The sequence below is a fragment of the Prionailurus viverrinus genome, chromosome B2, assembly GCF_022837055.1.
Source record: "Prionailurus viverrinus isolate Anna chromosome B2, UM_Priviv_1.0, whole genome shotgun sequence".
NCBI lineage: Eukaryota > Metazoa > Chordata > Mammalia > Carnivora > Felidae > Prionailurus > Prionailurus viverrinus.
Genome location: NC_062565.1, coordinates 39,391,843 through 39,419,719, shown reverse-complemented (window position 1 = coordinate 39,419,719; position 27,877 = coordinate 39,391,843). Strand labels below are relative to the sequence as shown.

Sequence of the window (27,877 nt, the reverse complement as noted above, 5' to 3'; positions counted from 1 at the left end):
GAGAAAATACAAGGTAAAAAGAGAAGAATGAAATGTATAATCTATTTACCTGCATATGGGGACTATCCTTTTCCTTTGGAGAGAAAAACCGTCCACCTTCACCCCGCTTCCGAGCCATGGCGTGACGGTGCCGAGACTCATGCAGGTATTTCTAAAACGAAAGAAATAAAGGTACTAGTTGGAAAGAGCATAGTTACCTAATGCTCAAATTCTATGCTCTGAAGTTCAGGAGAGCTGCCATCAGAGCCACCAGGGGTAATTATGACCTTGAATTATGGAGGAAGCTTTGGAGGAAACACTAGGCAGCGGCTAACTATAAACTATCATAAAAATGTGAATGCTAATGAATGACAAATAAAAACGATTCCCCAAAGGTAAAGCAATGATCACTACCTACACCTCCCCATATACGCTTCAGTATTAGACCAAATGGCCGTTCAGTAGAAAGACTGCATTTCCTGACCTTATTTGCAGTTAAGTGTGGCCACGTAATTAAGTTTTGGTTAATGAGATGTAAGGAACTTCTTCAAAATTTCCTTTAAAAAGAGTGCCTTTCCACAGGACTCCGGGGTGGCTCAGTCAGTTGAGCGTCTGACTCTTGGTTTCAGCCCAAGTCATGATCTCATGGTCATGGGATCGAGTCCTGCATCAGGTTCCATGCTAGGTGTGGAGCCTGCTTAAGATCCCCCCTCTCCTTCTTTTTCTCAACATAAATAAACTTAAAAAAAAAAAAGAGAGTACCTTTCTTGTTCCCCTTGTTCCTAGGCAGGAGCCCAAGCAGTCATCTTAGACTAGGACTAGCACACTAAGTTTATCAGAACAGTGAGACAGGAAGAGAGAGCATCATGAGGATGGACTCTGGAAATTTGCTACAGGCTCAGGATAATTTCTCTCTGGACTGAATTTATGTAAGAAAATAATTAACTCTTATTTAACCCCTGTTACTATTTTGTTTTCTAGTTGCAGCCACAGAGAGCAATATCAAATGCTAACTTTTTACAAAAGATCACAGCTCTTTACTTGCAATTGTTTGGAAAGTACTCAAGGAAACAAACCATATGAAAGAGAATTTCAAAAGTAGAACCCTGCCCTTTCTCTTCCTTCTCCTTCCCAATGGTATACACACCCTTCTTTCCTTTGGAATTTTCCCTTCAGCCTCTAGTTTAGCCCGGGCTTGCCTCCTCTTCAGTATACGGTGGTACTGTTTGGCATTCACATAGAGAGGCTCTTCTTCCAGCATCTCTGCCCCAGGGAGAGGGATTCTTTGGATAGCAGGCACAGAGCCAGCACCAGGCACCATCTGTGTGAAGAGAAAACGACAGCTTATTAAATAGTGACACAGGAAACATTTTCTTGGTCTCTGTTAAACTTTTTTTTCTAAATGCTATAAAAAGTAGCTTTCATACAGCACTTAAATGCAGATTCCTGGAAAACATTTACACTAAAAGGTCCTCATTTGAAACAAACATTCCAGATGATTCCATCTTGGGGGGCCCAGAAGCCACACTGACAAGGACACCAGCACGTCCAAATTCTTGTCCACCTATGACTCCATTTTCTAGAAATGTCTGCTGCCATCTAATGGTCAGGAACAGTAATCACAGAGAATGAAACAGTACGAAGGTAGGTAGGCAGGCAGAGGTTGACCAAGTGCTACCAAATGCCTACAGTTACAGAAACAATTTAATTAACAACTTAGCTTAGTATATAATTAAATTCTAATTTTTCTAAGCAAATTAAAACTAAAAACACTGTATAAATGTCTGAGGAAACCAGGAACAGGTTCCCATGCCCCAATCCCTTCTCAACCTTTAACAACTTTGGATGGATGTGTTGATTCTTCTGGTAGCTTCCTCCGCCTCTCTGCAGGATTCTACTACTTGTTCTTAATTTACCCATTTTAGGGACCGTGTACTACTCATCTTTCCCCTTCCCTATCTTCCTCATGTATTTGTAGCACACATTTCTTGGTTTCTTTAAGAATTACAATCTAATTTTGAGTTTACTTCTTGTTTCCCTCACTGGGGGCAATGTATTTTCCACTTTCCAAAGGTCAGTAGTCTATGCCTTCATTATTTGAATTCTGAAGTTTACACAAAAGCAGGTATTTCTGTTTATCCTCTGCTGTATCTCCAGCACCTAGAAGGTGCTCAGGATGAATTATAGTTCATTGTAATGTTTCTTGTAAAAGTAGATCTCTTTAAGTGCCTTAAGGATCAATTCAATCCTAAGTGGTCAGCAGCATCAACAAGCTTTATGAGAGACATCAAAGTGCAAGGTCAAAAAACCTTCAATGACAAAGGAGACATATGGAAAGATAAATGACAAAAGAACAGTGAGGTGAAGAATCAGTTTCCTTACCATGACCATCCCTCCTGAATTGACCACATTGCCTGCCACTGGTAGTGTCACAGTGACAGTCCCCTGTCCACTGCTGGTGGTGTTGGTGTTGGCTCCTGTCTGAACAATCTGTGCTCCTGCCAAACTGGCTGCTGGGATGGTGATCATGCCTGAAACAGGGACTGTGACTTTAAGAAAATAAAACACAAAACAAACAAAAAACAGGTACACAGAAAGAAGGGAACACAGTTAGTCCCTCTTCTACCTGGCACACACTTCCTTACCCTGGAAAAATATACTACACAGCACAAGGGGAGAAGCAGCACTCTCCTACTCTGCCTGGTTTGCTGCATGTAACCCAAGTAATCATGATCCTTGATATTCTATTAAGTGTCTGGATTCCAGTTCTAATAAAACTTATCCTTGAAATGGATACCTCCCTGGGTATTCCAGTAATAGTTTTCAACAGCTGGTGAGAAAGTCTGGAGGCCTCCCCTTCTGCGAGTCGGTCTGCCTTGTGCTACACTCACTATTTTTGTATATATGAATGATCTGCCTCAGGACAGAGATTCTTTAAAATTGTAATTTGTTTATCCTCAACTGACAATAGCTCAACCTGTCGCAGAACTAAAACTTAAAATTAAACCAAGCACTCCAGGCTCCCCAACTATCACCAGCACCACTTAAGGATTTGGCTCACCATTTTCTATTCGAGCTCCTGCCTGGGCTCAGTCCAGTTCTTCAATCTCAGGTCTTCTCCTGAGTCACAGGAGAGCACACTTCCTGCCCTCACTGGATCTTGTATACTGTTACATTTTAATTACAAGTCAAACGTTTAGTCCTGGACTCTGGGATGTCCCTTCCAGGTTTAATGATCTGACAGATGCTTCCCAAAGCTCTCAAGTTCAGTTTGAGCCATCTCCTCTTGTCTGAATTCCATTCTCCTCCCAAGACACACAGATTTCATGGCTCTGTATTTATGCATTATCTAGTCCTAGAACCTACCTCTATAAAAGCTCCGCGCTGCGTTTATTTGGTCACATGTATGTCTCCCATGATAGATTTAGAAGCTCTTCGGGAAGAAAATTTGTTTCTTAGTAAAGTAAGCATAGTGGGCATATAAGTATTTTGGACAGAAACTAATAATCAAGTTGGCCGGAGAGAAAAGAAAAAGACCATAAGCAGCAAAAACACTAAATGCCAACTTGACTTCTGATCTACTTCTTCCACTACCAACTATGAAACTCCCTATTTCCAATCTTCCATTTAGAAACATTTTTTCCCAGAAAGGATCAAAAGCTTATATCATCCCCAGGACCAGTCTTTAAACAACCACGGTAGGAACTCCTACAAATGTTACCATCACCGGTCACATATTAATGACAAGAAAACAACAACCAATGGAGACTTAGAAAAAATTTTTGTTGTTGTTCACAAATATGTTGGGTGGAGGTCACCACAAAATTTCTGAAGTAGTCATTTGCCCCAAGGATGAAAAAGACATGCTCTCCCAAGTCCTCTGGAAATGCAGATGCACACTTACCTTGCTGCAGAATGGTGCCATCTGCATTAACTGGCTGATAGACGATGGTCTGCCCTTCAGCAGTCTGAGCCACTTGTTGGCCCTGGACCGCAATCTGCTGCTGGGTCTGAAGGAAATAAATCAGGACAATTTAACAAAGGACCCCTTCTTTTAAAAAAAAAAAAAAAGAAAAGAAAATACAACATTTGTGATGGTTTTCTTCCCCATTTTTACTTACTACTTATGAAATATTTGCCTCAGCTGTCTGACCCTTTCAAATCAGCTACGCTCTTGTGTTGACAGAGAGAATGGAATTACCTGGGTCTGGCCAGCAGTGACTGCCGTCTGGGGCTGCTGGATGATGATCTGCTGGGTCTGGCCCTGCTGGCCCTGCACCTGCACAGCCTGCCCGCCCTGGATCTGGATCTGTCCAGGTGGGACCAACTGTATCTGTGCAAGAGAACACAAAGAAAGGTTAGTACCCTGCTGGCGTTGGTCTCTTTTTGTCCTGGAGTATTAGTTATCCAAATTCCTCCAGAAAGCAAGAACGGCTCGGAAGAAGGTAAAAGAACCTTGTTCTGCTCTCTGTTATAAATTAGACATAAGTTGTCTGCCATTGGTGAAACAATGGAGGAATTTTGGCTGCTGTCTAGATACAGGATTATTTTTAAGGAATCAGAGTCAGTTGTAAAAAAGATGATATAGAACCATGCTGGCATGGTTATATGTACTGTTGGAGCATGTTCATTTAAAAATACATTCTGAAGTATTTTTTAAAGATGAATTAATATATATATTCAAAAGAATCCTTGAGAGAGTAAGGGGATACAGATGCAACCAGAAGACTGATTATGTGTTGACGACTGTTGAAGCTGCAAAATAGGGATTTAGCACACAGTTCTCTTTGGTTTTGTCTGTTTAATGCCTTCTATAATAAAATGTTAAAAAACAATCAAGTTATTCCCAATTTTTCCAAGTGGGGGTCTATGAATATGTATATACAAAAGCTTTAAACACACAGAGAAATCAAGACTATCATCTTAGAAACCCATGCAGACATCACTCAGATTTAACAAGTTGCTTCATTTAACATTCCCTTCCCATCTAAAAGTTATTCACCGCATTAAAATGTGGTCATCCTTACAGAACATTTCACACACGTATATCCATAAAAACATATGGTACTCTTCTGCGTTTGTTAAGTTTCACATAAATAGTAACATACTGTATCTCTCACAATTTGCTTTGATCAGTCATCATTTTCAAAATTTAGCCAGTTAACAACTAGTTCACTCATTGTTTAAAGTATGTATGTATTTTTAAGTAATCTCTACACCCACCATGGGGCTCGAACTCACGACTGAGATCAAGGGTCACATGCTCCTCTGACTGCGCCAGTCAGGCACCCCAGAACTAGTTCACTCATTTTAATTGTCAAGTATCACAATAAATGTTTATGCTGTAATCTATTCATACGTTCCCCTTAATTTGGGATTTTCTCCAACAATCTTAGATTTATAAATTTTATTTTACAAAAAAAAACCCCAAAAAACAAAGAATGCATATCCTTGTGCAAATATTGAGTTTCTGAAGTATTAAAAGTAGGATTCCTGTGTTGAAGGAGACAGGTGTGTGGTAGGCAGCCTCTAAAATGGTTTCCAGTTGCCTTCTGGTAATCACTTCTTTATGTGATCTTTCCCATGAGTGTGCTGCACCTACTGACTCACTTCTAACAAACAGAACATGGCAAAAGTAGTGGGACATCACTTTCGAGATTAGGTTACAAAGACGGTGACTTCCATCTTGCTGTTTCTCGCTCTCCCTCACTCACTCTGAGGGATGATAGCTGTTGTGTCACATGCTACCCTACGGAGAGGCTCACAGGGCAGGAACTGGTGTCAGTGGCCAAAGTTGGGAAGGACCTGATACCCACAAAGAGCCACGGAAGTGGAGTTTTAAAGTGGATTCATCCCCGGTTGAATCTCCCTCGGACTGCAGCCCACAGTGCATCAAGAGACACACTGAGTCAGAGGATCCAGACAAGCTGTGCCAGAATTCGTGACCCACAGAAACTGTGAGATGATAATTTGTTTTAAATCACTAACATTTAGGATAATTTATCTGCAGCCAAAGATAATTAATACACGTGTCCGATTATATTCCTCCTACATCTATTTTCCAACACCCTAACACCCAGTACTGTCTAGTGTTTGCTAGTTTTGATTTAATTTGCATTTCTAATTTGATTCCTGGATTTGGACAGCTAAACCTCAGCTAACGATTTTGGACAGAGAGGGAACCTGTGCTTTTCAAATCTGTTTTCTTTCATTTCTCTTTTTAATGGCTATGGCTAATTTATTAGAAGTGTCATCATAAATGTGACAAGAAATCTGAAAAATATTTAAGTTTTTTAAAATTAAAAAAACTAGTAACATTTTGACTGTTGGGTGCACAGAATCCTGTTTTCATGTAACAGCAAATGTACACATTTCTTTAAGAACAAAAGAGAATGCATTTAGGAAGGCCCCACAACTCAAAATTTCCAGCATTTTATATACAAATTCACACCTAAGCAACAGCCAAGGGTATAGAGCAAAAGTTTCTCCTAACAACTCCTTCATCTCCCTTCTCATTAATTCATTCATTCCATCACCAGACATTTTTGATCTGGGTGTTATTTCAACAGAGTAGGGATTTTTCCCCTTCATTCTGTTACTGTAGTATATATCACACTGATCAATTTTCTATGTTGAAGCACTCTTATCTCTAGGAATAAATCCCACTTGGTCATGGTGTGTAACTTTTAATATGCTCTGGATTTGGTCTGTTAGTATTTTGAGAAGATTTTTGATCAATGTTCATAATTGAATACTTTTTGGTAATGTCTTTGTTTGGTTTTAGAATCAGAATAATGCTGGCCTCATAGAATGAATTACAAGTGCTCTTTTCTAACTTTAGGAAAAAGTTTGAGAAACTATTCGTTTTTCAAATTTTTGGTAAAATACACCAGGGAAGCCATTAGTGCTTTTATTTATTGAGAGATTTTTGAGTACTGATTCAAGCTCCTTAGAAATTATAGCTCTATATTCTGGTTTCTCTTCAGATCACAAAAATCTTTCACCTTTTACTAATTGTGGGTCCATTTAGATCTTTCCAGGTTTCCTATTTCTTTGTAATCGAGTCTTGGTAGAGTAGATTTTGATTCTAGGAATTTGTCTATTCTTTTAGTTATTCAATTTGTTGCATTTGGTTGCTCATAATACTTCTTTTTTTCAAGATTTAATTTCAATTCTAGTTAGTTAACGTAATGGTAAAATTAGTTTCAGGTGTAGAATTTAGTGATTTGTTATTTACATATAACACTCACTCAGTGCTCATCCCAAGTGCCCTCCTTAATCCCCATCACCCATTTAGCCCATCCCCTTACCCATCTCCTATTGACTCTCAGTTCTCTGTAATTAAGGGTCTCTTACTGTTTGCTTCCTTTCTTTCTTTTCCCTACGTTCATGTTTCCTTAAGTTCCACATGAATGAAATCACATAGTATTTGCACTCTAGCTCCATCTACATTGTTGCAAATGCAAGATTTCATTCTTTTTTTAAAGTTTATTTATTTTGAGAGAGCACAAGTGGGGGAGGGGCAGAGAAAGAGAGAGAGAGAGAGAGAGAGAGAGAGAGAAAGAGAGAGAGAATGAATGAATGAATCCCAAGCAGGCTCTGAGCTAACAGCAGGGCTCAATCCCATTAACTTTGGGATCATGACATGAGCCAAAACCAAGAGTCAGGCTCAACCAACTGAGCCACCCAGGCACCCCAAGATTTCATTCTTTTTGATGGCTGAGTAACAACATTCCATTGTGTATATATACCACATCTTTATCTATTCATCAGTTGATGGACATTTGGGCTCTTTCCAAAGTTTGGCTATAGTTGATAATGCTGCTGCTATAAACATTGGGGTGCATGTGCCCCTTCAAATCTGTATTTTTGTATCCTTTGGGTATATACCTAATAGTGTAATTGCTGGGATGTAGGGTAGTTCAATTTTTAACTTTCTGAGGAAACTCGATACTGTTTTCCAGAGTGGTGGCACCAGTTTGCATTCATTCCCATCAACGGTGCAAGAGGGTTCTTTTTTCTCCACATACTTGCCAACACCTGTTGTTTTTGATTTTAGCCATTCTGACAGGTTATCTCATTGTAGTTTTGATTTGCATTTCCCTGATGATGAGTGATGTTGAGCATCTTTTTATGTGTCTTTGCCATCTGGATGTCTTCTTTGGAAAGATATATATTCATGTCTTCTGCCCATTTCTTAACTTGATTATCTACTTTTGGGGTGTTAAGTTTAAGTTCTTTATAGATTTTGGATACTAACCCTTTATCTGATACATCATTTGCAAATATCTTCTCCCATTCTGTCAGCTGCCATTCAGTTTTGTTGGTTTCCTTAGCTGTGCAGAAGCTTTTTATCTTCATGAAGTTCTGATCATTTTTGCTTTTGTTTCCCTTTCCTTCGGAGATGTCTTAAAAAGCTCTTATGGCTGGGGCAACTGGGTGGCTCAGTTGGTTAAACGACTGACTTCCGCTCAGGTCATGATCTTATGGTTTGTGAATTTGAGCCCCGCGTAGGGCTCTATGCTGACAGCTCAGAGCCTGGAGCCTACTTCAGATTCTGTGTCTCCCCCTCTCTCTACCCCTCCCCCTGCTCACACTCTGTGTCTCTCTGTCTCTCAATAATAAATAAATGTTAAAAAAAAAATTAAAAAAAAAAGTTCTTATGGCTGAGGTCAAAGAGATTGCTGCCTGTGTTCTCCTGTAGGATTTTGATGGTTTTCTTACAATTAGATCTTTCTTTCATTTTTAATTTGTTTTTGTGTATCATGTGAGAAAGTGGTCCAGTTTCATTCTTCTGCATGTTGCTGTCCAGTTTTTCCAATACCATTTGTTGAAAAGACTGTCCCTTTTCCACTGGATAGTCTTCCCTCCTTTGTCAAAGATGGCAGGTGACCATATTGTTGTGGGTCCATTTCTGGGTTTTCTGTTCCACTGATCTGTGTCTGTTTTTATGCCAGTTCCACATTGTCTTGATGGCTACAGCCTTGTGATATAGCTTAAAAGTCTGAAATTGTGATGCCTTCCGCTTTGCTTTTCTTTTTCAAAATTGCTTTGGCTACCTGGTTTTCTTGTGTGTGTGTGTGTGTGTGTGTGTGTGTGTGTGTGTGTGTGTGTGGTTCCACACAAATTTTAGGATTGTTTGTTCTAGCTCTGTGAAAAATGGTGGTGGTATTTTGATAGGGATTGTATTACATGTGTAGATTGCTTTGGGTAGTATACAAATTTCTACAAGATCTGTTCTTCTAATCCATAAGCATGAAATGTTTTTCCATTTCTTTGTGTCCTCTTCAATTTCTTTCATAAGTGCTCTATAGTTTTCAGAGTACAGGTCTTTTACCACTTTGGTTAGGTTTATTCCTCGATGTCTTACGGTTTTCGGTGCAATTGTAAATGGAGTCAATTTCTTGATTTCTCTACATTGATTTTGTATCTTGCTGAGTTTGTAATTGCTGAGTTCTAGCAATTTTTTGATGGAGTCTTTTGGGTTTTGTACATAGAGTACCATGTCATCTGTGAATAGTGGAAGATGGACTTCTTCCTTGATGATCTGGATGCCTTTTATTTCTTTTTGTTGTCTGATGGCTGAGGCTAGGACTTCCACTACTATTAAATAACAATGGTGAGAGTGGACATCCCTGTCTTGTTCTTGACCATAGAAGAAAAGTTCCTAGCTTTTCCAGATTGAGGATATTAGCTGTGAGTCTTTTGTATGTGGCCTTTATGATGTTGAGCTACCTTCCCTCTATTCCTACTTTGTTGAGGGTTTTTAATCGAGAAAGGATGATGCATACCGTCAAATGCTTTTTTTGCATCTATTGAAAGAATCATATGTTCTTATCCCTTCTTTTATTAATATGGTGTATCACGTTGATTGATTTGCGAATATTGAACCACCCTGCAGCCCATGAATAAATCTCACTTGATCGTGGTCAATAATTATTTTAATGTACTGTTGGATTCAATTTGCTAGTATCTTGGTTGAGAATTTTAGTGTCCATGTTCATCAACGATATTGACCTGCAATTCTCCTTTTTAATGGGGTCTTTGTCTGGTTTTGGAATCAAGGTAATACTGGCCTTGTAAAAGTTTGGAAGTTTTCCTTCCATTTCTATTTTTGGAACAGTTTCAGAAGAATAGATATTGACTCTTCTTTAAATGTCTGGTAGAATTCCTCTAGGAAGCCACCTGGCCCTGGACTTTGGTTTGTTAGGAGATTTTTGATTATTGATTCAATTTCTTCAATGGTTATGGGTGTGTCCAAATTTTCTATTTCTTCTTGTTTCAGTTTTGGTAGTTTTATGTTTCCAGGACTTTATCCATTTTTTCCAGTTCATCCAGTTTGTTGGCATAATTTTTCATAATATTCTTATAACTGTTTATATTTCTGTTGTGTTGGCTATGATCTCTCCTCTTTCCTTCATGATTTAATTTATTTGGGTACTTTGTCTTTTCTTTTTGAGAAGTCTGGCAGGGGTTTATCAATTTCATTAATTGTTCTCAAAGAACCAGCTCTTAGTTTCATTGATCTGTTCTACTGGGCTGGTTCGTTTCTATAGCATTCACTTCTGCTCTAATTTTTATTTCCCTTCTTCTGCTGGCTTTAGGCTTTATTTGCTGTTCCTTAGGTGTAAGGTTAGGCTGATATATATGAGACTTTTCTTGCTTCTTGAGGTAGGCCTGTATTGCTATATACTTCCCTGTTATGACTGCCTTTGCTGCATCCCAAAGGTTCTGGACTGTTGTGTTTTCATTTCCATTTGCTTCCATGTCTTTTTTTTTTTTTTTTTTAATTTCTTCTTTAACTTCCTGGTTAACTCATTTATTCTTTAGTAAGATGTTCTTTAACCTGTAAGTATTTATGGTCTTTCCAAAACTTTTTGTGGTTGACTTTCAAGTTCCGTAGCATTGTGGTCTGAAAATATGCATGGTATGATCTTAACCTTTTTGTACTTCTTGAGGTCTGATTTGTGACCCAGTATGTGATCTATTCTAGAGAACGTTCTGAGTGCACTGGGAAAAATGTGTATTCTGCTGCTTTAGGATGAAATGTTCTGTAGGTATCTGTTAAGTCCATCTGGTCCAGTATGTCATTCAAAGCCATTGTTTCCTTGTTGATTTTCTGCTTAAATGATCTGTCCATTGCTGTAAAGGGGGGTGTTAAAGTCCTCTACTGTTATCAAATTATTATCAGTGAGTTTATGTTTGTTAATTGATTACACACACACACACACACACACACACACACACACACACACATACATTTGGGTGTTCTCGATTTTTACCTCAGGTGTGTAGCTGGATTTCAAAACTCCAAATTTTAGGGGCACAGTGCAGACCCATGCTGATCCTCTGGGGGAGGGTCTCACTGTGTGGTGGCTGGTGCTGGTTTGTTCTACACACAGGATTACATGATGCTAGGAGTTTATGGTAAAGCGCAGCTAAAAGCTGGCTTCCAGGTTAGCTGCTTTCAGCAGGTGCCTCTGCTATGCTAATTAATGCGGCCGCTCAGTGGCACCCACCTTCTCTTCTGTCCCAAGAAGCAATGTCACCTCTCCTAAATGCAGTCCAAAAAGGGGAACTGTTGCTCCCTGTGCAACCCAGGAGATCTTCAGAGCATGCTGTCTGCTCACAGGCCTCTGCCCTCTTTCCCCACGGGAGAACCACTAAGCCAGCCAGGCAGGATTCTAACAATGGTGTGGACTTTCAAAACTTTAGACTCTTAGCTCCACTGCTTGCAAAAACTTGCAATAACCAGACCTTCTTCCTTTCCCAGTCAATGGTTTTGGGGAAGAGCTTTTCTTGTGCAATCCCCTGCACACTGCTCTCTTGCTCTCTCTCTCCATGATCAGTGCTCCCTCTCCTCTGCAGCACCCACAGTTCTTTTTTCCCCCAAATCAACTCTCTGCAGCTTCTACCTTCCACTATGTGGCCATTTTTCTCCCTTTGCATGTGCAGTTCTCTCAGGCCTCAAGATTTCTTAAGTGTTCAGAATGGTTTGATATTTATCTGGCTGTGTTTGAGGGAGGAAGCAAGCACAGGGTGCCCCTACTACTCTGCCATCTTAACTCCTCCCTCACTCATAATATTCCTATGATCTTTTCATTTCTGTACAATTGTTAGTAACATCCTCACTTTCATTTCTTTTTTTTTTTATTAAGTTTAAGTTTATTTATTTATTTTGAAAGAAAGAGAAAACACAAGCTGGGGAGGGGCATAGAGAAGGAGAGACAGAATCCCAAGCAGGCTCTGTGCTGTCAGCACAGAGCCCATCATGGGGCTCGAACTCACATACTGTGAGATCATGACTTGAGCTGAGATCAAGAGCCAGACACTTAACCAACGGAGCCACCCAGGCACCCCTGCCCCTACCACTTTCATTTCTGATTTTAGTTATTGAGACTTTTTCTTTAGTCTATCTAGCTAAAGATTTGCCAAGTTTGTTGATTATTTTCAAAGAACCAACTTTTGGTCTCATTTGTTTTCTCTATTGTTTTTCTATTTCATTTATCTCTGTTCTTTCTTTCTTTTGGCCAGCTTTGGGTTTAATTCATTCTTTTTCTCATTCCTTAAGTTATAAGGTTAGGTTGTGGATTGTCAATCTTTCTTAGTTTTTAATGTAGGCATTTATAGCCATAAATTTCCCTCTGAACACTGTTCTTGCCATGTCCTGTGAATTTTAGTATGTTGTGCCGTTGTTTTCATTCACCTGTACTTTCTAATTTCTCATGTAATTTCTCCTTTGATCCATTGTTTATTTAAGAGTGTACTGTTTGATTTCCACAATTTATGACTTTTCCACTTTTATTTCTGTTGTTAATTTCTAACTTCATCTCACTGTGGTCAGAGAAGATACTTTATATGCAATCTATCTAAGACTTAATTTGTGACCTGACATATGGTCTTTCCTGGAAAGTGTCCCAGATGCACTTGAGGAAAATGTTTATGCTATTGTTGATTATTCTGTATATGCTTGTCTTATCTAGTCGGCCTATTGTAGTTTATTCCTTTACTTATCTTCTGTCTGGTTATTGTAGAGTTGTCTATTTCTCCACAGGATTACCCAGCTACCCAGATCACACAGAGTGATCTCTGATTTTAGAGGACAAGGTCCACTTTGCTCACCTTGGCTCCTATAAACTGCTCATAAGCTCCTCTAAGACACGTGTGCAGCTGCCTGCTAGGGTACTGGGTAGCTGGTACTGGGCTAAAAGCAGAAACTTACTGAAATTAACTTCAATAGAAGTCTATGCCTTCCCCTGGAAGTAAAAAAGTTTTCAATAAACTCCAGAGTTCCAAAATAGTTTATATCAAATTCTGCCAATGCAATTGTTGTGTAGGTGGGGACACAGATTCCTGGTATGTCCTGCTCTGCCATCTTCCCAGAATCCGCTACCTAGGTCTTCTTAACTACTTTTCCCAAATACTCAGCTCATAGTTGGCACTTAGGAAGTAGTAACAAATAAATAAGTAAACAATTTAGTTATCTGAATCTATTTCCTGAGTTTCAAATAGCAAGGAATACTTATTTTAGTCATTAGGTTTCTTTTTCCATCTATTCATATTCTATGCCCATTTTCCTACTGGCTGTTATTTTCGTATCAATATATAAACGTTCTTTATGTATTTTGGATACAAACCCAGCTTTATGTGTTAATATCTTCTGCACACCTGCACCCTTTTATTTACATTTTGATGTATATACATAGTTAAAGTAGGCAAATCAATTTGGTTTTTATGTCTTTAAAAAAATCCTTCTCTACCCCCACAATATAAAGAAAATTCTCCAGGAAATAAAGTCTAATAGTTTCCAAGTATGCTTTTTTACATTTAGACCTATGAATCTACCAAGTATATAGTATGAAGTAGACATCGATTCTCTTTTTCTATGTCATTCTTCAACTACTTCTTCACTGATATTTTATACTATTTTTGTTATATATCAACTTCCAATATTCTTGTCTTTTTTTTTTCCTCTTTCTACTTTGGTTCTACTGACTTTATCAAGCCAAGGATCTTAACCCAAAATTACACTCAAAGTTAGCATGTATCTGGACATCTGCACCTTTTCTATTCTAAGGGGATATAGGTTTCACTGGAATTCTAAAATAGAGCATATAATCAAAACAAAAAAAAAAAGGTTAAAAAAACACACACAGCAAAACAAACAAAGGCTAAAAAATACTCTTCTATAGAATTGTACCTAGAGCTTTATACAGGTTAACAGAAAAGAATTTCTCCAGGATGGTGTGACTATAGTCCTACTTGGGAGGGAAGGCAATGAAATAAATAACCTCTCAAAGTCTCTTAAAGGCCAAAAAAACCCCTCATAAAATCACAGAATTTAGAGCTGGAATGAACCCTAAGAATCAGCTGATATAAACTCCATTTTTGGATGAGAGTAGGACAATCAAATGACTTGGCCAAGATCAGAAATCCTGTTTAATGGCAGACTTGGGAATGAAAGTCAGGTCACTGCACTCACAGTACACTATTCCTGGTGTTCTATCACACTGTTTCTATTTGACAGTGGAGAGGAAGGTGTGACAAAGAGGGCTAAGAGGAGGCCATGAGAGGAAGGACAGAAATGAAACAGCAGTATGAAGCTGCGGCAAGCACACTCACAAAATACATTTAAAGCCTCATACATTCATGCATGTAGCAATGTGGAAACTATTTTTAATCCTAACTACAACTCTATCTTGGCAAAAATATGCCAATAGCCTTAAAAATGATCTTACCCTTTGCTCAAGCAATCCACCCACTTCAAAGAAATTACCTTAAGAATTCAACTGAAAAATGAAGCAATCGCACTCAAACACATTTACAGTAACCTTACTCATAAAAGCAAAAAACCAAAAATAAAGCAAAAAAAAGTTCTCTGAATACACTTTGCAAATTATAAATTCTGATTCATCAAATTGACCAATCATCATAAAGGGATTAAAGGCGGTAAGAAAAACTAAATTATTAATGCGATCATTTTAACTGTTAAAATGAAACATAGGTATACAAACCTATACACTCACGGGTGTTTGGCTATTCATTACAGAAATCATTTAGTATGTATTTCTCTGCAAATTATTTTTTACTAAAAATACTTCAATATTGACTACCTCTCCAGCCAACAATTCATCCTTTTCAATAAGGACAAAATATTCCATATATGGAGTATGACGTATTCAGCCATTTCTTTACCTTTATTGATGAAATGGGACATTCAGGTCACAATTTTTTTTTTTTTTTTTTTTTTTTGCTAGTACAGTGTTGCAATAAATGTCTTTGTACATTTCCCCATACACAGATGCTCTTCTTCTTACACAAAAGATTCTCAGAAGTGGGGCAGAAAGAGCAACAGTTTATGCTTATGTACTTAACAGCGAGATGCCTTCAGAATTTTAAATTATCTATAATGATGAGTGTTTCCTTTTCCCTGCATACATTCTAGCACTGGATATAAACTCTTTTTATTTTTACCTACTTGATACAAATTCCTCTAGTTTTTAAAAACTTGATGCCACAGAGGTGCATGTCTTGTTTTTTACCTGTTTTCGGTTTTGGAATCCATCTCTCCTGTGGCTTTACCTAACTACTTTACTGATCTGTTTAAAGAATCCGCTTCTATTTACCCTTCCTACATTTTTGGTAGTTTTCTTCTTTAATTTTAATCTACTTTTTTGCTCATTTTATTCTTTTCCTAACTTTATGAAAGAAATCCCAGCTTTCAGTTCTTTTAAAATAAAAGTATTTAAGGGTTATAAATTTTGCTCTAACTATAGCTTTACGGGTGTGCAATGGGATTGGACTGAAATACTTTCTTTTTCATCACCTACTAGGTAATTCAAACTATAAATTACTTGGAACGAAACGAAAGGATGACATCCCTGACCAAAAACTACAATTTCCAAAGCACACTGTGAATTCCCTCCCTCAGTTCCCAGAAGCTCTGACAAAGATCAAACCAATGAATTACTTCTATTAAACTAGACTCTCATCTTTTTGTATTCTTAATGGGCTCAAGATCATGTCTCATATGTTAGTCCTTCCCAGAAATGCCCAATTTCTATACAGCTCTGCTTTATATCACGGATACCACAAAAGTAGAAAAGTGACTGTGAATGTAGGCTGGCAAACACTTAAACGTAAAATCAATTGTCTAACAGTTTCTAACAACCTCTTCTTTAAGACCTCTATTCTGATACTCTGTTCAAACATTTTTTGCATCACTCACCTGCTGCAAACCCTGTGTCCCAGACACAGGTACTTGCATGATGGTTTGACCTTGTCCACCAGGGACAGCTTGGACCATGATGGGTTGGCCAGTTGATGTGATTAACTGGCCTCCACTGACCTGTACCATTAATGGCTGCCCCTGGACCTAGAATGAAATAAAATAAGAAACAATGAAGTAACATGAGACACAAAATGGTTTTCACCAAAAGATAATCACTGGAATTATTCTGCGGCCTTGGTGGAGGGGGAAAAGGTAGGAGAGACACCAAGGAAGTAAGTCTCAAGTCCTTGTCCTTAAGTTATCTTCTTCGAAAATACTCTGTCTTTGACTAAACACCAAGTTGAAGACTTTAAGGTAAGATATAATGAAGTATATTCAGGGTTGTTAGGAAGTCTCCACAGATATAAGGCATTTATCATCAAGTACAGGCTAAATCCACACAAAGTACTTATCAAAATATTAAGACTATGTATCTTTTGAGACCAATATTCAGGAATAGTTTCTAGGGAAGGCTGGAGAGGAAGCAATGACGGGGGGTGGGGGGGTGGGGTAGTTGATGGTGGTGATGGTGGCTGAGTGTAAATTCTAAATGACCTGGAAGGAATAAATCAAACTACGCAGCAGAGACTGCAGGAGGCTGGGTAGCAAGCAGCTCTGGAAGCTTATGGAGAAGACCCCTTTTCTCCATAGTCTCTCAGGCATAAATGAAATACACAACTTCTACCCTCTTCATCTCACTCTGGGACTTCTAGTCCTATGGTTGTTTCAAGAGCCCACTAGGAAAAGGCCCAGAAATAGCTTCTGGTCAGTTTTCAATCTCTGTGGGAGAATTCCTCACACTGGACTCTGTGATATCTGCATAGCTGTTTCAGTTTTAACAGAAGCAGTGATAAATATGGGAATTACACACTCAAGTGTACCAAAAATCTCCCAACTTTCAAGCTCTTCGAGTAAATGGACTACTCTAGAAGTCAAGGCATTATACATGCTCTGTAACGTCCTGAGTCCCAATATAAAAATACCTAAATGAACGCATTCTGGAAACCAAAAAACAAGCCATGTTAGAAGTAAAATGGAATGTTCAAAAGAACAGCTAGAAGTCCAAAACTTTCATTTACAGATGCTATCTTTGTTTTGAGGAATTATTCGTAGCAGAACACAAGACTTTTCACATGACTAAAAGATTCATTCTTAATGCCACTGCAAGTATGTTTAAATAACAGTAATTGGTGAAAAGATCAATCTGCCCTAGATGAACCAATTAGATATTAAGGCCCCCTCCTGCCACCACCACTGCCAACACCAAATGCGTCAGAAGCTTTAGGAACGCTGAAATCCTAAGTCTTATAAACTGTTCAGAGAAATTCCACTTTACTTTTTAAAGGACTTTACAATCCGATTCTCTCATGTTTTCTCTTTTCCTTATCAAATTAAATTCCCTTTGCCACAGTCATGCTTGCATATACTCCATCAGAAAGGACTGTTCTGAATATTTATTACATGAATAACTGAGAGAAGTATTTAAAGTTCTTCAAAATAATGAGACCCCTAGAGGAAAGGTCTTCATCATTTCCATAAGGTGTCGCCATTTCTAAGAAAATCTACGTAAGTAAGAAACCCAAGTTTTAAGGCACAACTGTTCATAATTTTCTGACTACCCATCATCTTAAACTTCTCCCCTCACTGACATGCTAAACGTGTAACTGATAAACTGTTGGAAGATTCCAAGGAGCCCACTGTGTTTATGACATGAGTGATTACAACGACACATGCATCAGACAAGAAGCCATACAGTTAAGAGCATGTTACATTCCCATTCCACAAATGGTTAATGACAATACTGTTTTGTATATCAAAAAGATGAAGCAAGCATGAGAAGCATGAACAACAAGCTGTTGAAGTCAGAGGTTCGAACATAGTTTGGGAGCACCTACAAGCTTAGCCTTTTGTGGCCTAATTTATGTTCCGAATGGACTGCAGGACATCATGAGACACGGTGGCAGGTGTGGGGCTGGGGCTGAAAGGTTAACGTAAAAGGATCGCAGCAAGGGGCATGTAACTGCAGGACGTTGAGCAGCACTAATGAGATGCCAGTTCTGCATTCTAGGTCCTACTTTGAATCATTTCCATTCACTGGAGGAAAAAAGGCAGGGCACTCAAATTTTGCCAATTTCTCAAAAATACAGTCATTTTAATCAAAGTAACGGGCAGACACAGAGAAGACTTATGCTTCTACTCTCGTTTTTACATAGGAACTGGCCAAAACATACCTCCGATTTCGACATTTAACTTGGCCATATATAATGTTAGGGGAACTGCACTGGTTAAGTAAGAGTTCTTATAGTGGCTATAAGACTTGAGACTTCTAGAAAGCATATGCCACCTCTGTCCAACCAAGAGGTATAGGATAGTCTTTGCAAATCTAATAATAAAATAGGTCATGGTTTCCCCAGGAAAGGTAGTGAAAAGGCAACAGTTAAGAGATTAACAAGATTCATTGATTAGATAAACCTTGCCAAGTACAATGATTATTTTGAGCTGAGTTGCCCTTTTAATGAAAATAAAATGCCCTCTAACTCTAGGTATTTTCTGTTCCACTATAACACAAATTCACAAAAGTTTACTATGCAATCTGATTACAGAGCTTGAGCTCCAAACAGATTCTAATGCCACTTGTAAGAATTTCTTCGTGTCACTTACACCATTTCCTTGCCAGGTATCCCCAAAGACACACAGCAGCCAAATTCAATTTTCAGGAAATGGACACTGAGGTCACTACATGACTAGGCATGAAACATGAGGAAACTGGAATCTTATAAGCCTCAAAGACAAGTTAACAGCATCAAAGACATGCAATTGACTTTGCCATTCCTGCTTGAGACCCTACCACAAATAGCACCAGACGTGAGGACAGGAGAAGTTCATGCAGTGCTTACAGAGAATCAGAGAGGGCACCACTACCTGGAGGGTCTGGACTTGCTGGCCTGAGGCGGATGCCACCTGGGCCTCAGTCTGCAACTGGACAGCAGTGACACCACCCTGCTGCTGAGAACAGGAACAGGAAGAGCTTGAAATGTATCAGGAAGGAAATGTATAGGTCAAGACATGAGAACACACCTTACCTCTTACAGGAGAGGGAGGGAGTCTTCTTTGAACAGTCCCACCCAGCGGAGGACTTTCAAACTGTACAGACTCCCTATACTGAAGCTCTTTTGTTGTGGGTAGCAAGCAGGATTAAAGATATTAGCCCTTGTCCCCCGAGTGAAACTCAAAACACACTTCCATGACTCAATCATCAAAATAGTTGTCATCATTAACACAAAAATTTTTAATGCAACCCTTCCCCCCAGAAATAAGCATTGGATCCTTCTGCTTATCGTGATTTTAATGCTCCTTTTATTTCCTCAAATGAGTTCACAACCACAAAGTTATCAGGTTTCTACAGCTTTGAAGCTACAATGAAGAATTTCTGGGACTTAAATACAATCACCAGATAGAAAGAATGAAGCAATCACTGTGAACCAAAATCATCTTCATGCTGGTCAATGCTCTCATGTCCCCAAACTAAGATTACTTCTACTCAACTGGATTACCTGGGAAACAATGTTTTCAGTGATTTAACCTAATATTTATAACCTCTAATGGTTAAGTTCTAACAGAATAAGAATTTGTCCATCAGGGTACTGGTGTGAATAGAGGGCCCTTTGTGGAATCCCCTTTCCTAAGAAGGCGGTTGAAGGAAGCTTCCAGAGCCACAGCAGCTGTGTGGAAGGAAAGCCAGTGAAGGAATTTAAATAATTACTCTTTTAATCAAGAGTCAGCTCTTTCCTTTGATCATTAGATGGTAGATGTCCTACCATCTACTTTTCTCTATTCTCCAAGTTCCCTTTTGGAAACAAAACATTCCCAGTCTTGGCCTCAGGTCCAGTCAATGAGTGACAAATTTCTTTTCTTCGAGGGAGAAAAACAAGTAAACTTTTAACTAAAAGGAAGCCAGGAATAGAGCGTCAGAAAATGTCATCTCTGTATAAATTCAAGAAAGGAATCTATCTTAATTAGGAATAAACCGGCAGGGAATTCCTTTCTAATATGAGCTTACCCATAAGAGTGGTTGTCTAAATATTAACCTCATGTTGATCTAGAGCTTTTCAAAATAAGCATCATGGCAGATCGAATCGAAAACCAGTGAATTTTTTGGAAGTGGGCTATCTTGGTTTATCTACTGTGGCCGAAGCCTTAAAAGATCACAGGCTAGCTTCATCAAGAAAAGAAACACCAAAAGTGAATCCAGAAAAAACGCAAAGTTCCAAATTTCCATCTGAGAACAGACTATTTTGACTTTTAGTAAAATAAAATGGGCAATTTCATATTAAACCAGGTTCCCGTAAAGAGCAAGTTCTATGTGGTTACAGACTGACTACACACTACAGAGCTCTGAACACATGATGAGAGAAAGCGCAACAAATCCAATCTTCAAAAAGCACTTCGGCACAAGTCACCAGACCTATTATTCCTAAGATCTGGTACCTCTAAATCCCCACTTAAGCAGTGCCAGTATTGGCCCCATCGCTGTGCTGTTTAAAGCAGTTTTACGTCCATACCTGCTGCTGAATCTGTCCAGCCTGCACAACAATCTGCTCTGTCGAACTATTGCTGTTTGCTGTATACTGCTCCATGATCCCTCCAAGTTAGAATCCTGGCCACAGTGAGTTTCACTCTGGAGGTCCTAGAAGACTGCAAAACGCACTCCTATTAGAAACATTGGGAAAGAAACTAAGTGAGATTGTTAACAAAAGCCTCGCCAGATGATTAACATCGATAACTTACTGCTGTGCTTTATTTGTAAGAAAACTGGGGAAGAGAATAGGAAATGTTCATTTTGGTATCATTTGTATCTACGATTATAGGGCACACTCACACCAACAACATCATAATGCCATTTCACATGTCTTAAAAGTGCTTTTAGTCATTTCTTACTGGCAGCCTTACCTTTCAATACTACCAGTAGTCTAGTAGTGCAACACTTCCATCTTAGAAAAATACTCCTTAAACTACAGTGTCACTTTGTTGCAAGACCCATTTAACACTAGTTCCCAGGTCTGCACATGACTTCAGAGGAGAAACAGTTTCTTCAATTTATAACATACATTTGCTGCCTGCCAATACTATACCAAAGGGGTTACTCCAGTTCTCTACATATGGTCTGCAATTTAAAACTTCAGGGTTTATTGCTTAGTACGTCAATTACCCAGACCTGAAATCAACCATTTTGCTTATCAAAATCTTCATTAAGTAGATAGCTCGAACAAAGGCTTAGGGTTTTGCATTTTAATTCAGAGGAAGGAATAAGAAGTTATAGTAATGGCAAAAATGATGTTTACAGATTAAATAGAAGGAAAGTGTTATACAACATATTGAGGCTAGGAGTTCCTCTAAAAAGAACTTAAGTTTCCCTAACTCTTGCATTTGAATGCCTAATAATAGCCTACCCTTTATTATATAATTTTAATTCTCTTTATGGCAGTTTCCAAACCTATACAAGAGTAGTGAGATCATTAATGAACCCCACACAGCCATCTCCAACTTTTACCCATGCTCAATCCTGTCTCACACAACTCGTCCACTTTCCACTCACCCCTAAGTTACTTTGAAATAAATCCCAGACACTGTATTATTCCAAAATTCTGTGAACACTTCAGCATCTATCTCTAAAGAGTAAAGGCTCTTCTTTTGTCTTTACCAGTTTATCACAATATTGTCTCTACAGTATCATTTCAAACATTACAAAATTACTAAGTCTTTAATATTATCGAATATCCAGGCCTTGCTCAAATTTATCCTTCTCACAACCCTTATCAGTTACAGACTCTTCTGAAATAAGGACATGATTAGATAAATGGAAATATTTGAGAACCTTGGATAGACTTGATTCGAAATTTTTTTTTTTTAATTTTTCTTTTAACGTTTTATTTATTTTTGAGACAGAGACAGACAGAGCATGAACAGGGGAGGGGCAGAGAGAGAGGGAGACACAGAATCTGAAGCAGGCTCCAGGCTCTGAGCCATCAGCCCAGGGCCCGATGGGGGGCTCAAACTCACGGACCACGAGATCGCGACCTGAGATGAAGTCGGACGCTTAACCGACTGAGCCACCCAGGCGCCCCTTGATTCGAAATTTAAAATTATACCAACTGCCAAAGACTAATTCACCTTGGAAGTATGGGGAAGGTACAGGTATACATATAAGCAAAATGTAGATAAATCTTTGCCCCAATTTTTCTCTAGGCCTTCATATGTTCCAAAATTTGAATGATAAACTTATGTCAGCCAAAATGAACTGCAGGTTACATAAGCAAAGTGATGCACCACTATCCATAAATCCACACACGCTAGATGAGATTAATTACTTGCAAGCTGTCTCAATATGGTGTGAAAGAAATAAAATATATTCAAGTGCATGTGCAAGTATTTAGGAAGAAGTATACTGAGGTCTAACGTTCACTTTGAAATGCATCAAAAAATGGAGTAAGTCAAGTATGGTACGACGTGAACAGCTGACTCTAGGGAATGGGTATGCTGGTGTTCATTGTAAAATTCTTTCAACTTCACTATATGTTTGGAAAACGTTTGTACTAAAATGTGTGCATAGCCTATTACTCATAACCAAAAGGGTAGGCAGAGTAAGAGAGCCATAAATAAGGACAGGATGACTATGCTGCCACAACATGATATTCTGTAGCCATATGGGAGCCAACTCACTCCCCTTGCTCTGATAGAATGCTCACCAAGCAACTATCTAATTTGGATTTACATACAGATATAGCAACAGAGAGCAAATGTGATCAGCAACACAAGTAAACTTGATGGTTATTTCTCACTGCATACGAACAAACTGACTTTCTGATTTTTACACCGGTTCACTCCTGAGCTAGTTGACGAAGTCAGCTCCTGAGAGATTCTGGGAACAGTACAGAAAATCGGGTTTTCAACAAGACTAAGTGGCCCTGCCAGGGAAGTTAATGGTCTTCCCTGAACTATCTTGTCTTTAACTGCAGTACAATAGATTTATGTTTGTAAACTAATGACCCTTAGGTCATGATACAAAAGAGCAAAGGATTCCACTTATATGAAACCCTAAAAAGACCACAATAGCCTAGAGACAGAAAACAGGTCAGTGGTTTCCTGGGATTGGAAAGGGGGGAAGGGGTGAGGGTGGGAAGTTGATTGGGATATAGCATCTGAACTTTTTGGGGTGATGAAAATGTTTTATATATTTTTATTGTTGTGGTGGTTGCATAGGTGTATAAACTTGTCGAAGTTCATCAAAACGTACACTTAAAAAGATTACGCTTTGTGTCTAAACTATACCTTAATAGTTGATTTAAAAATTTAGGATCATGAAGGAATGTCCTATTTCAATACCTCCCCCACCCAAATCCCATTCTCGTAGATTTTTTTCCTTGATCACTAATTTCCAGAAATTTATCAAGTACATGAGCAATAAATAGAACGTCGTACAGATTTTCTTCTTACCTAGTTTATCCTGGCAATACAAACACTCTAATTTAAAGACTTTTCAATCCATTATACCTTGACGGGTAAAAAAGGAAGCAGTTCTCAGTCTAATTCTGTCTCACATTAATGAGAGATTCAGATTGCCGCATGATACTGAGACTGCTAATGGGGAGAACGTACCCAACTGGCTTCACTGAAGCCACGTGCTCCTATTACCACAAGCTTCAGTTAGCAAAACTGCAATATAATGTGACACTGTCTTTCCTCGAGTGCTTTTCTGCCCAAGCTTTGAACAAAATTAAGTCGGCCAGATTTACTCGGTCCAGCTCTTGATCCTAACAGTTTCTCCCTCAAAAGAGCGAGTGTGTCTCTATTTTGGCGAGCACGAAAATCCCCTTCTTTCCCAATTCAAGGTGCAGAACTCTTAAATGTAGCTAACTACTAGGAATCCATTCTATGTGGCTCTATACACGTTTTAAAATGAAAATTTCCCAAAACTCAACCATAAGCATGTGAAAAGCCCCTCAAAATTACCATACTTAATAATCACTACCAGGTAAAGGCTGTAACAGTGCTTCCAAACTTTTTTGACCACAATTCACAGGAAGAAACACATTTTCTATCACGAATCACCGCATACATAACAGAGGAAAAAAAAGTAACTGAAACAAGTTCTGTGAATATTTAGATTTGTGTAACCTAAGGTACACATTAATATTTCCTATTGCATTATAAAAAATTAGCAGCACTGCTCAGCAAATTGACTTCACAACTCAGCAAATGAGTCCTGATCTGTTTGTGAAAAGGCCGGAGAAAAAAATAACTGTCCCTTCCCTACTGTCCAAGAGATTTCTGGATTGGAGTTCCTAATTCACTCCTTGTCTCCACTAATGATGCACCACCTGCGAGACACCACCCTCAAGGTTTCAGAAATAAAAAGAAAACCCCGACGAAGATCCTAACTTCAAAGAGTCTTTAAGTTTGGTAAAGTAAAAATCTTTACTGGAACCCTAAGAGAGAAACAGGTAATATGGAGAACAGACATTTCTTCCACTTGGGGACAGTTAAGTCAAGGAAGTCTCTAGGAAAATGTGGCATCTGATCTGGTCCAAAGTGTGAGAAGGATTTATAAATGTGATGATGTGGGAAGGGGTGGAGTACTCTAAATGAAGAGACAGCATAAAAGCAAGGACAGAGTAACTGCAGGATATGAACAGCGGACTAAAAGCTCCATGTCAAGAGAAGAAAGCTAGATGCTAGAATATAGTCTCTTAAAATTCCAGGCAAAGAAGTTCTTCTGCAGACGGTGGAGGCTCTAGAGATGTGTAACACAACAGAGACCAGACTCTAATTTATAAACTGCCTTTTGGAAAGAAGTCTAGTGAAAGTGCTTGGTGGTTTTAAAGTGACTAGACATATCTGTTTTTACATGCCAAGGTTAAAACAATATTCAAAAAGCAAACATAAATGTTTTAAAAAATGCCTTAGACATGGTGCCCACCTATTAATGTGGACAATGTCCAAGGATTAAATGAATTTAAGTTGACTTAAACATCTTTCATGGTACAGGTAAATAGTAAATAACCTTATTTACTACTTATCATCATCTTTAAAGATGATTTTAAAAAATGAAAACAAAAAAACCTGTCTCTGAAGTTTTCATAGTGGAGAGAGCACTGGATCAGGAGTTTTCTGAAACCTACCAGTTGTATGGCCTTAAATATGATTATAAAAATGGGCACCATAGAGGCGCCTGGGTGGCGCAGTCGGTTAAGGGTCCGACTTCAGCTCAGGTCACAATCTCGCAGTCTGTGAGTTTGAGCCCCACGTCGGGCTCTGGGCTGATGGCTCAGAGCCTGGAGCCTGCTTCCAGTTCTGTGTCTCCTTCTCTCTCTGCCCCTTCCCCCTTCATGCTCTGTCTCTCTCTGTCTCAAAAATAAATAAATGTTAAAAAAAAAAAATGGGCACCATATACTTAAGACCTCCTCTATGTGCCAGGGACTGTAGTAGGTGGTTGAGTAAAAATTTCTAAAGTCCTAGGAGAAAAATCTCCCTTTCTGCCCCAAAACTCAGATGCTGTTATGGAGCAGAAGCTCACAGGTCAGAAACTTGTTTTTCCAACCCTGGGAAAAAAAAACACATACTTTCAGATTTCTTCCATCTGAACCTCCAAAAAATTAACTGCTTCTGAAAATTCTTATCAAGATATACAGGCACTTTTACCAACTGGGCTTTCCAGCCTAAATTGTCATCAGAACTGCCCAGTGTCCTAGCCCATCCCGCCGGGTCCCCCACTTCCAAAAGCACAGTTTGGTGCTTCCGCACATGTTCTTTTCTGTGAGTAGTGCTCTTCCATTCCTTCCTGTCTGCAGAAATCCCATTGTCCTCCAAGGCCGGTGAAAAGTGTGGTAACACTGAGTCTTCCACTGAGGCTGTGGGTAGCTCACACATCAGTACTTTACAGAATTGAACTTGGCCTCATTGTACCGTTAGGATTAATTAGTCGTTCGCTTGTCAATCTCCAGCAGGGAAGTAAGGTTATTTACTATTTACCTCTACCTAATTCCTCCCCAGCACACAGATCGCTGCTTGGTACAAATTAACTGCTAGAGACATGGCTGTCAGCATTCTTCTTCTCACCCTAACGAAAATCCCACAACACTGTGAAGTTTCTACAAATATCCGCTTACAAAACGTTAACGTGGAGTTGGAAAGTATACAAAAATAAATAAATCAAAAGATGCCCATGGACTGAGCTAATGGGTCAAGCCTGACACATTCAAAGGGACACAAAAAGGTGAAAGGAAAACAACAACAACAAAAGAATTCTACATTCCCAAAGAAAAGAGAGTTCACAGGATGAGCAATGGAGAAGACTACTGATGTGAGAAACAAGAGTTGCTCCGGGAAAAGGAATGAGCAGGGCTGGCAATCTTCTAAGAGTGACGCTCCAGGCACCGAAGGGGCTGGCCAGCTGTACAGCCAGGACAAGAAAGGGAGACCGCTTGGTCGGACTCCAAGACGGAGGTGTGCGGTTCTGCCCCGGCGAGCGGGGCGGGGAGGAGAGGAAATGACGAGCCAAAAGGGGGTGGTAACGGCGGCGGGCCGGAGACCCAGGCTGAGCGTGCACAGAGGAGGGGCGCGTCGGGGCAGGAGGGTGGGCGCACTAACGGACCCCCTCCCCCGACCCGGGAGACGGCGGGGGCGGGCCTGCAGGGCGCCGAGGCGGGGGCGGGCCGGCTCCCTCTCCCCGCCGCTCTCCGGGCCCCGTGGCCGCGGCGCGTACCTTCCCCAGGCCTCAGTCGCGACCCAGGTGGGCTGCACACAGGCAGACCCAGCTCTCGGAAGACTGGGGATCGCGGGCCCTCGTGGGAGATTTCCCGTCCCGAAGGCCGCAGCGTGGAGGGTGTAAAGGAGGGCTTCAGTATGAAGCCCGAACGATCTGAAGGAGATCGCCAAGGCCCCGAGCGTGTGTGCACCTGCGTGTATGGGCGTTCGTGGCAGGCAGGCCCACCAACCCCGAGCCTGTGGCCTGACAAATTGGGCCTAAGGGCCGGGAGAATGCGGACGCATCCCCAACTGGCACAGCCACCCAGCAAGGGTCTGGACCCAGAGGTGCTCGCTCCCGAGAGCGCCATCCCCGCGCGGGGCGGCCCCCTGCAGGCCTCGGCCGGGAGTGGCCCGGGGCGCTCACAGGCCCTCGGCCGGGGCTGCCGGCCGCCCCGCTCGGCTAGGCTCAGCTAGACTCCCGGGGCTCGACGGGCGCCTGGGCCTCTCCTGAGTGGTCAGCGAGACCCGCCAATCGGGGCGCTGGGGCCGGCTCTGGGCCGCTGGATATTGGCTCCTCACACTCACCGTGCCTCGCTCCCCCGGTTCGCTGCCCGCGCTGATTGGCTCCAGTACCGGACCCCGAAACCCAATCAGAGGCTCCAGCCGCCGCTGCCGCCGCCACTGCCGCTGCCTCGCAAAATGGCGAACCCGAACAAAGGGGAATCGGGCCTCCCTCCAACCGCCTCGGCGCAGGCGCCCCTGAGACCACGCCCCCTAACCCCAGCATCTGGTTCACCCCACCCCCAGTTGAGGGAGCATCGCGCAGGCGTTCCCTGGAGCCACGCCCACTTTCCTGATTCGACACCATCTCCAGCAGAAGGA

At 40.3% G+C, this 27,877-nt stretch overlaps 1 protein-coding gene across 9 annotated transcripts in view; it reads right to left on the bottom strand.

Moving 5' to 3' along the window:
• The window catches only part of NFYA (nuclear transcription factor Y subunit alpha), a 33,306-nt gene extending 5,567 nt beyond the window's left edge, over positions 1 to 27,739 (bottom strand). The window contains exons 1-9 of one of the 9 annotated variants that reach the window (XM_047858585.1): positions 27,581 to 27,732; positions 20,812 to 20,944; positions 19,169 to 19,255; positions 16,208 to 16,354; positions 4,181 to 4,312; positions 3,884 to 3,989; positions 2,362 to 2,528; positions 1,127 to 1,300; positions 50 to 151 (exon numbers count right to left, since the gene is read on the bottom strand). In XM_047858585.1, coding sequence (XP_047714541.1) covers positions 50 to 151; positions 1,127 to 1,300; positions 2,362 to 2,528; positions 3,884 to 3,989; positions 4,181 to 4,312; positions 16,208 to 16,354; positions 19,169 to 19,255; positions 20,812 to 20,886 — 990 coding nt within the window. In that variant the 5' untranslated portion in view covers positions 20,887 to 20,944; positions 27,581 to 27,732. Of the gene's footprint in view, positions 1 to 49; positions 152 to 1,126; positions 1,301 to 2,361; positions 2,529 to 3,883; positions 3,990 to 4,180; positions 4,313 to 16,207; positions 16,355 to 19,168; positions 19,256 to 20,811; positions 20,960 to 27,011; positions 27,169 to 27,204; positions 27,406 to 27,580 lie in introns of those variants that run through there. The other 8 variants (XM_047858590.1, XM_047858589.1, XM_047858586.1 and 5 more) reach the window with 8 other exon arrangements.
• Between the last annotated feature and the right edge of the window lie 138 nt (positions 27,740 to 27,877).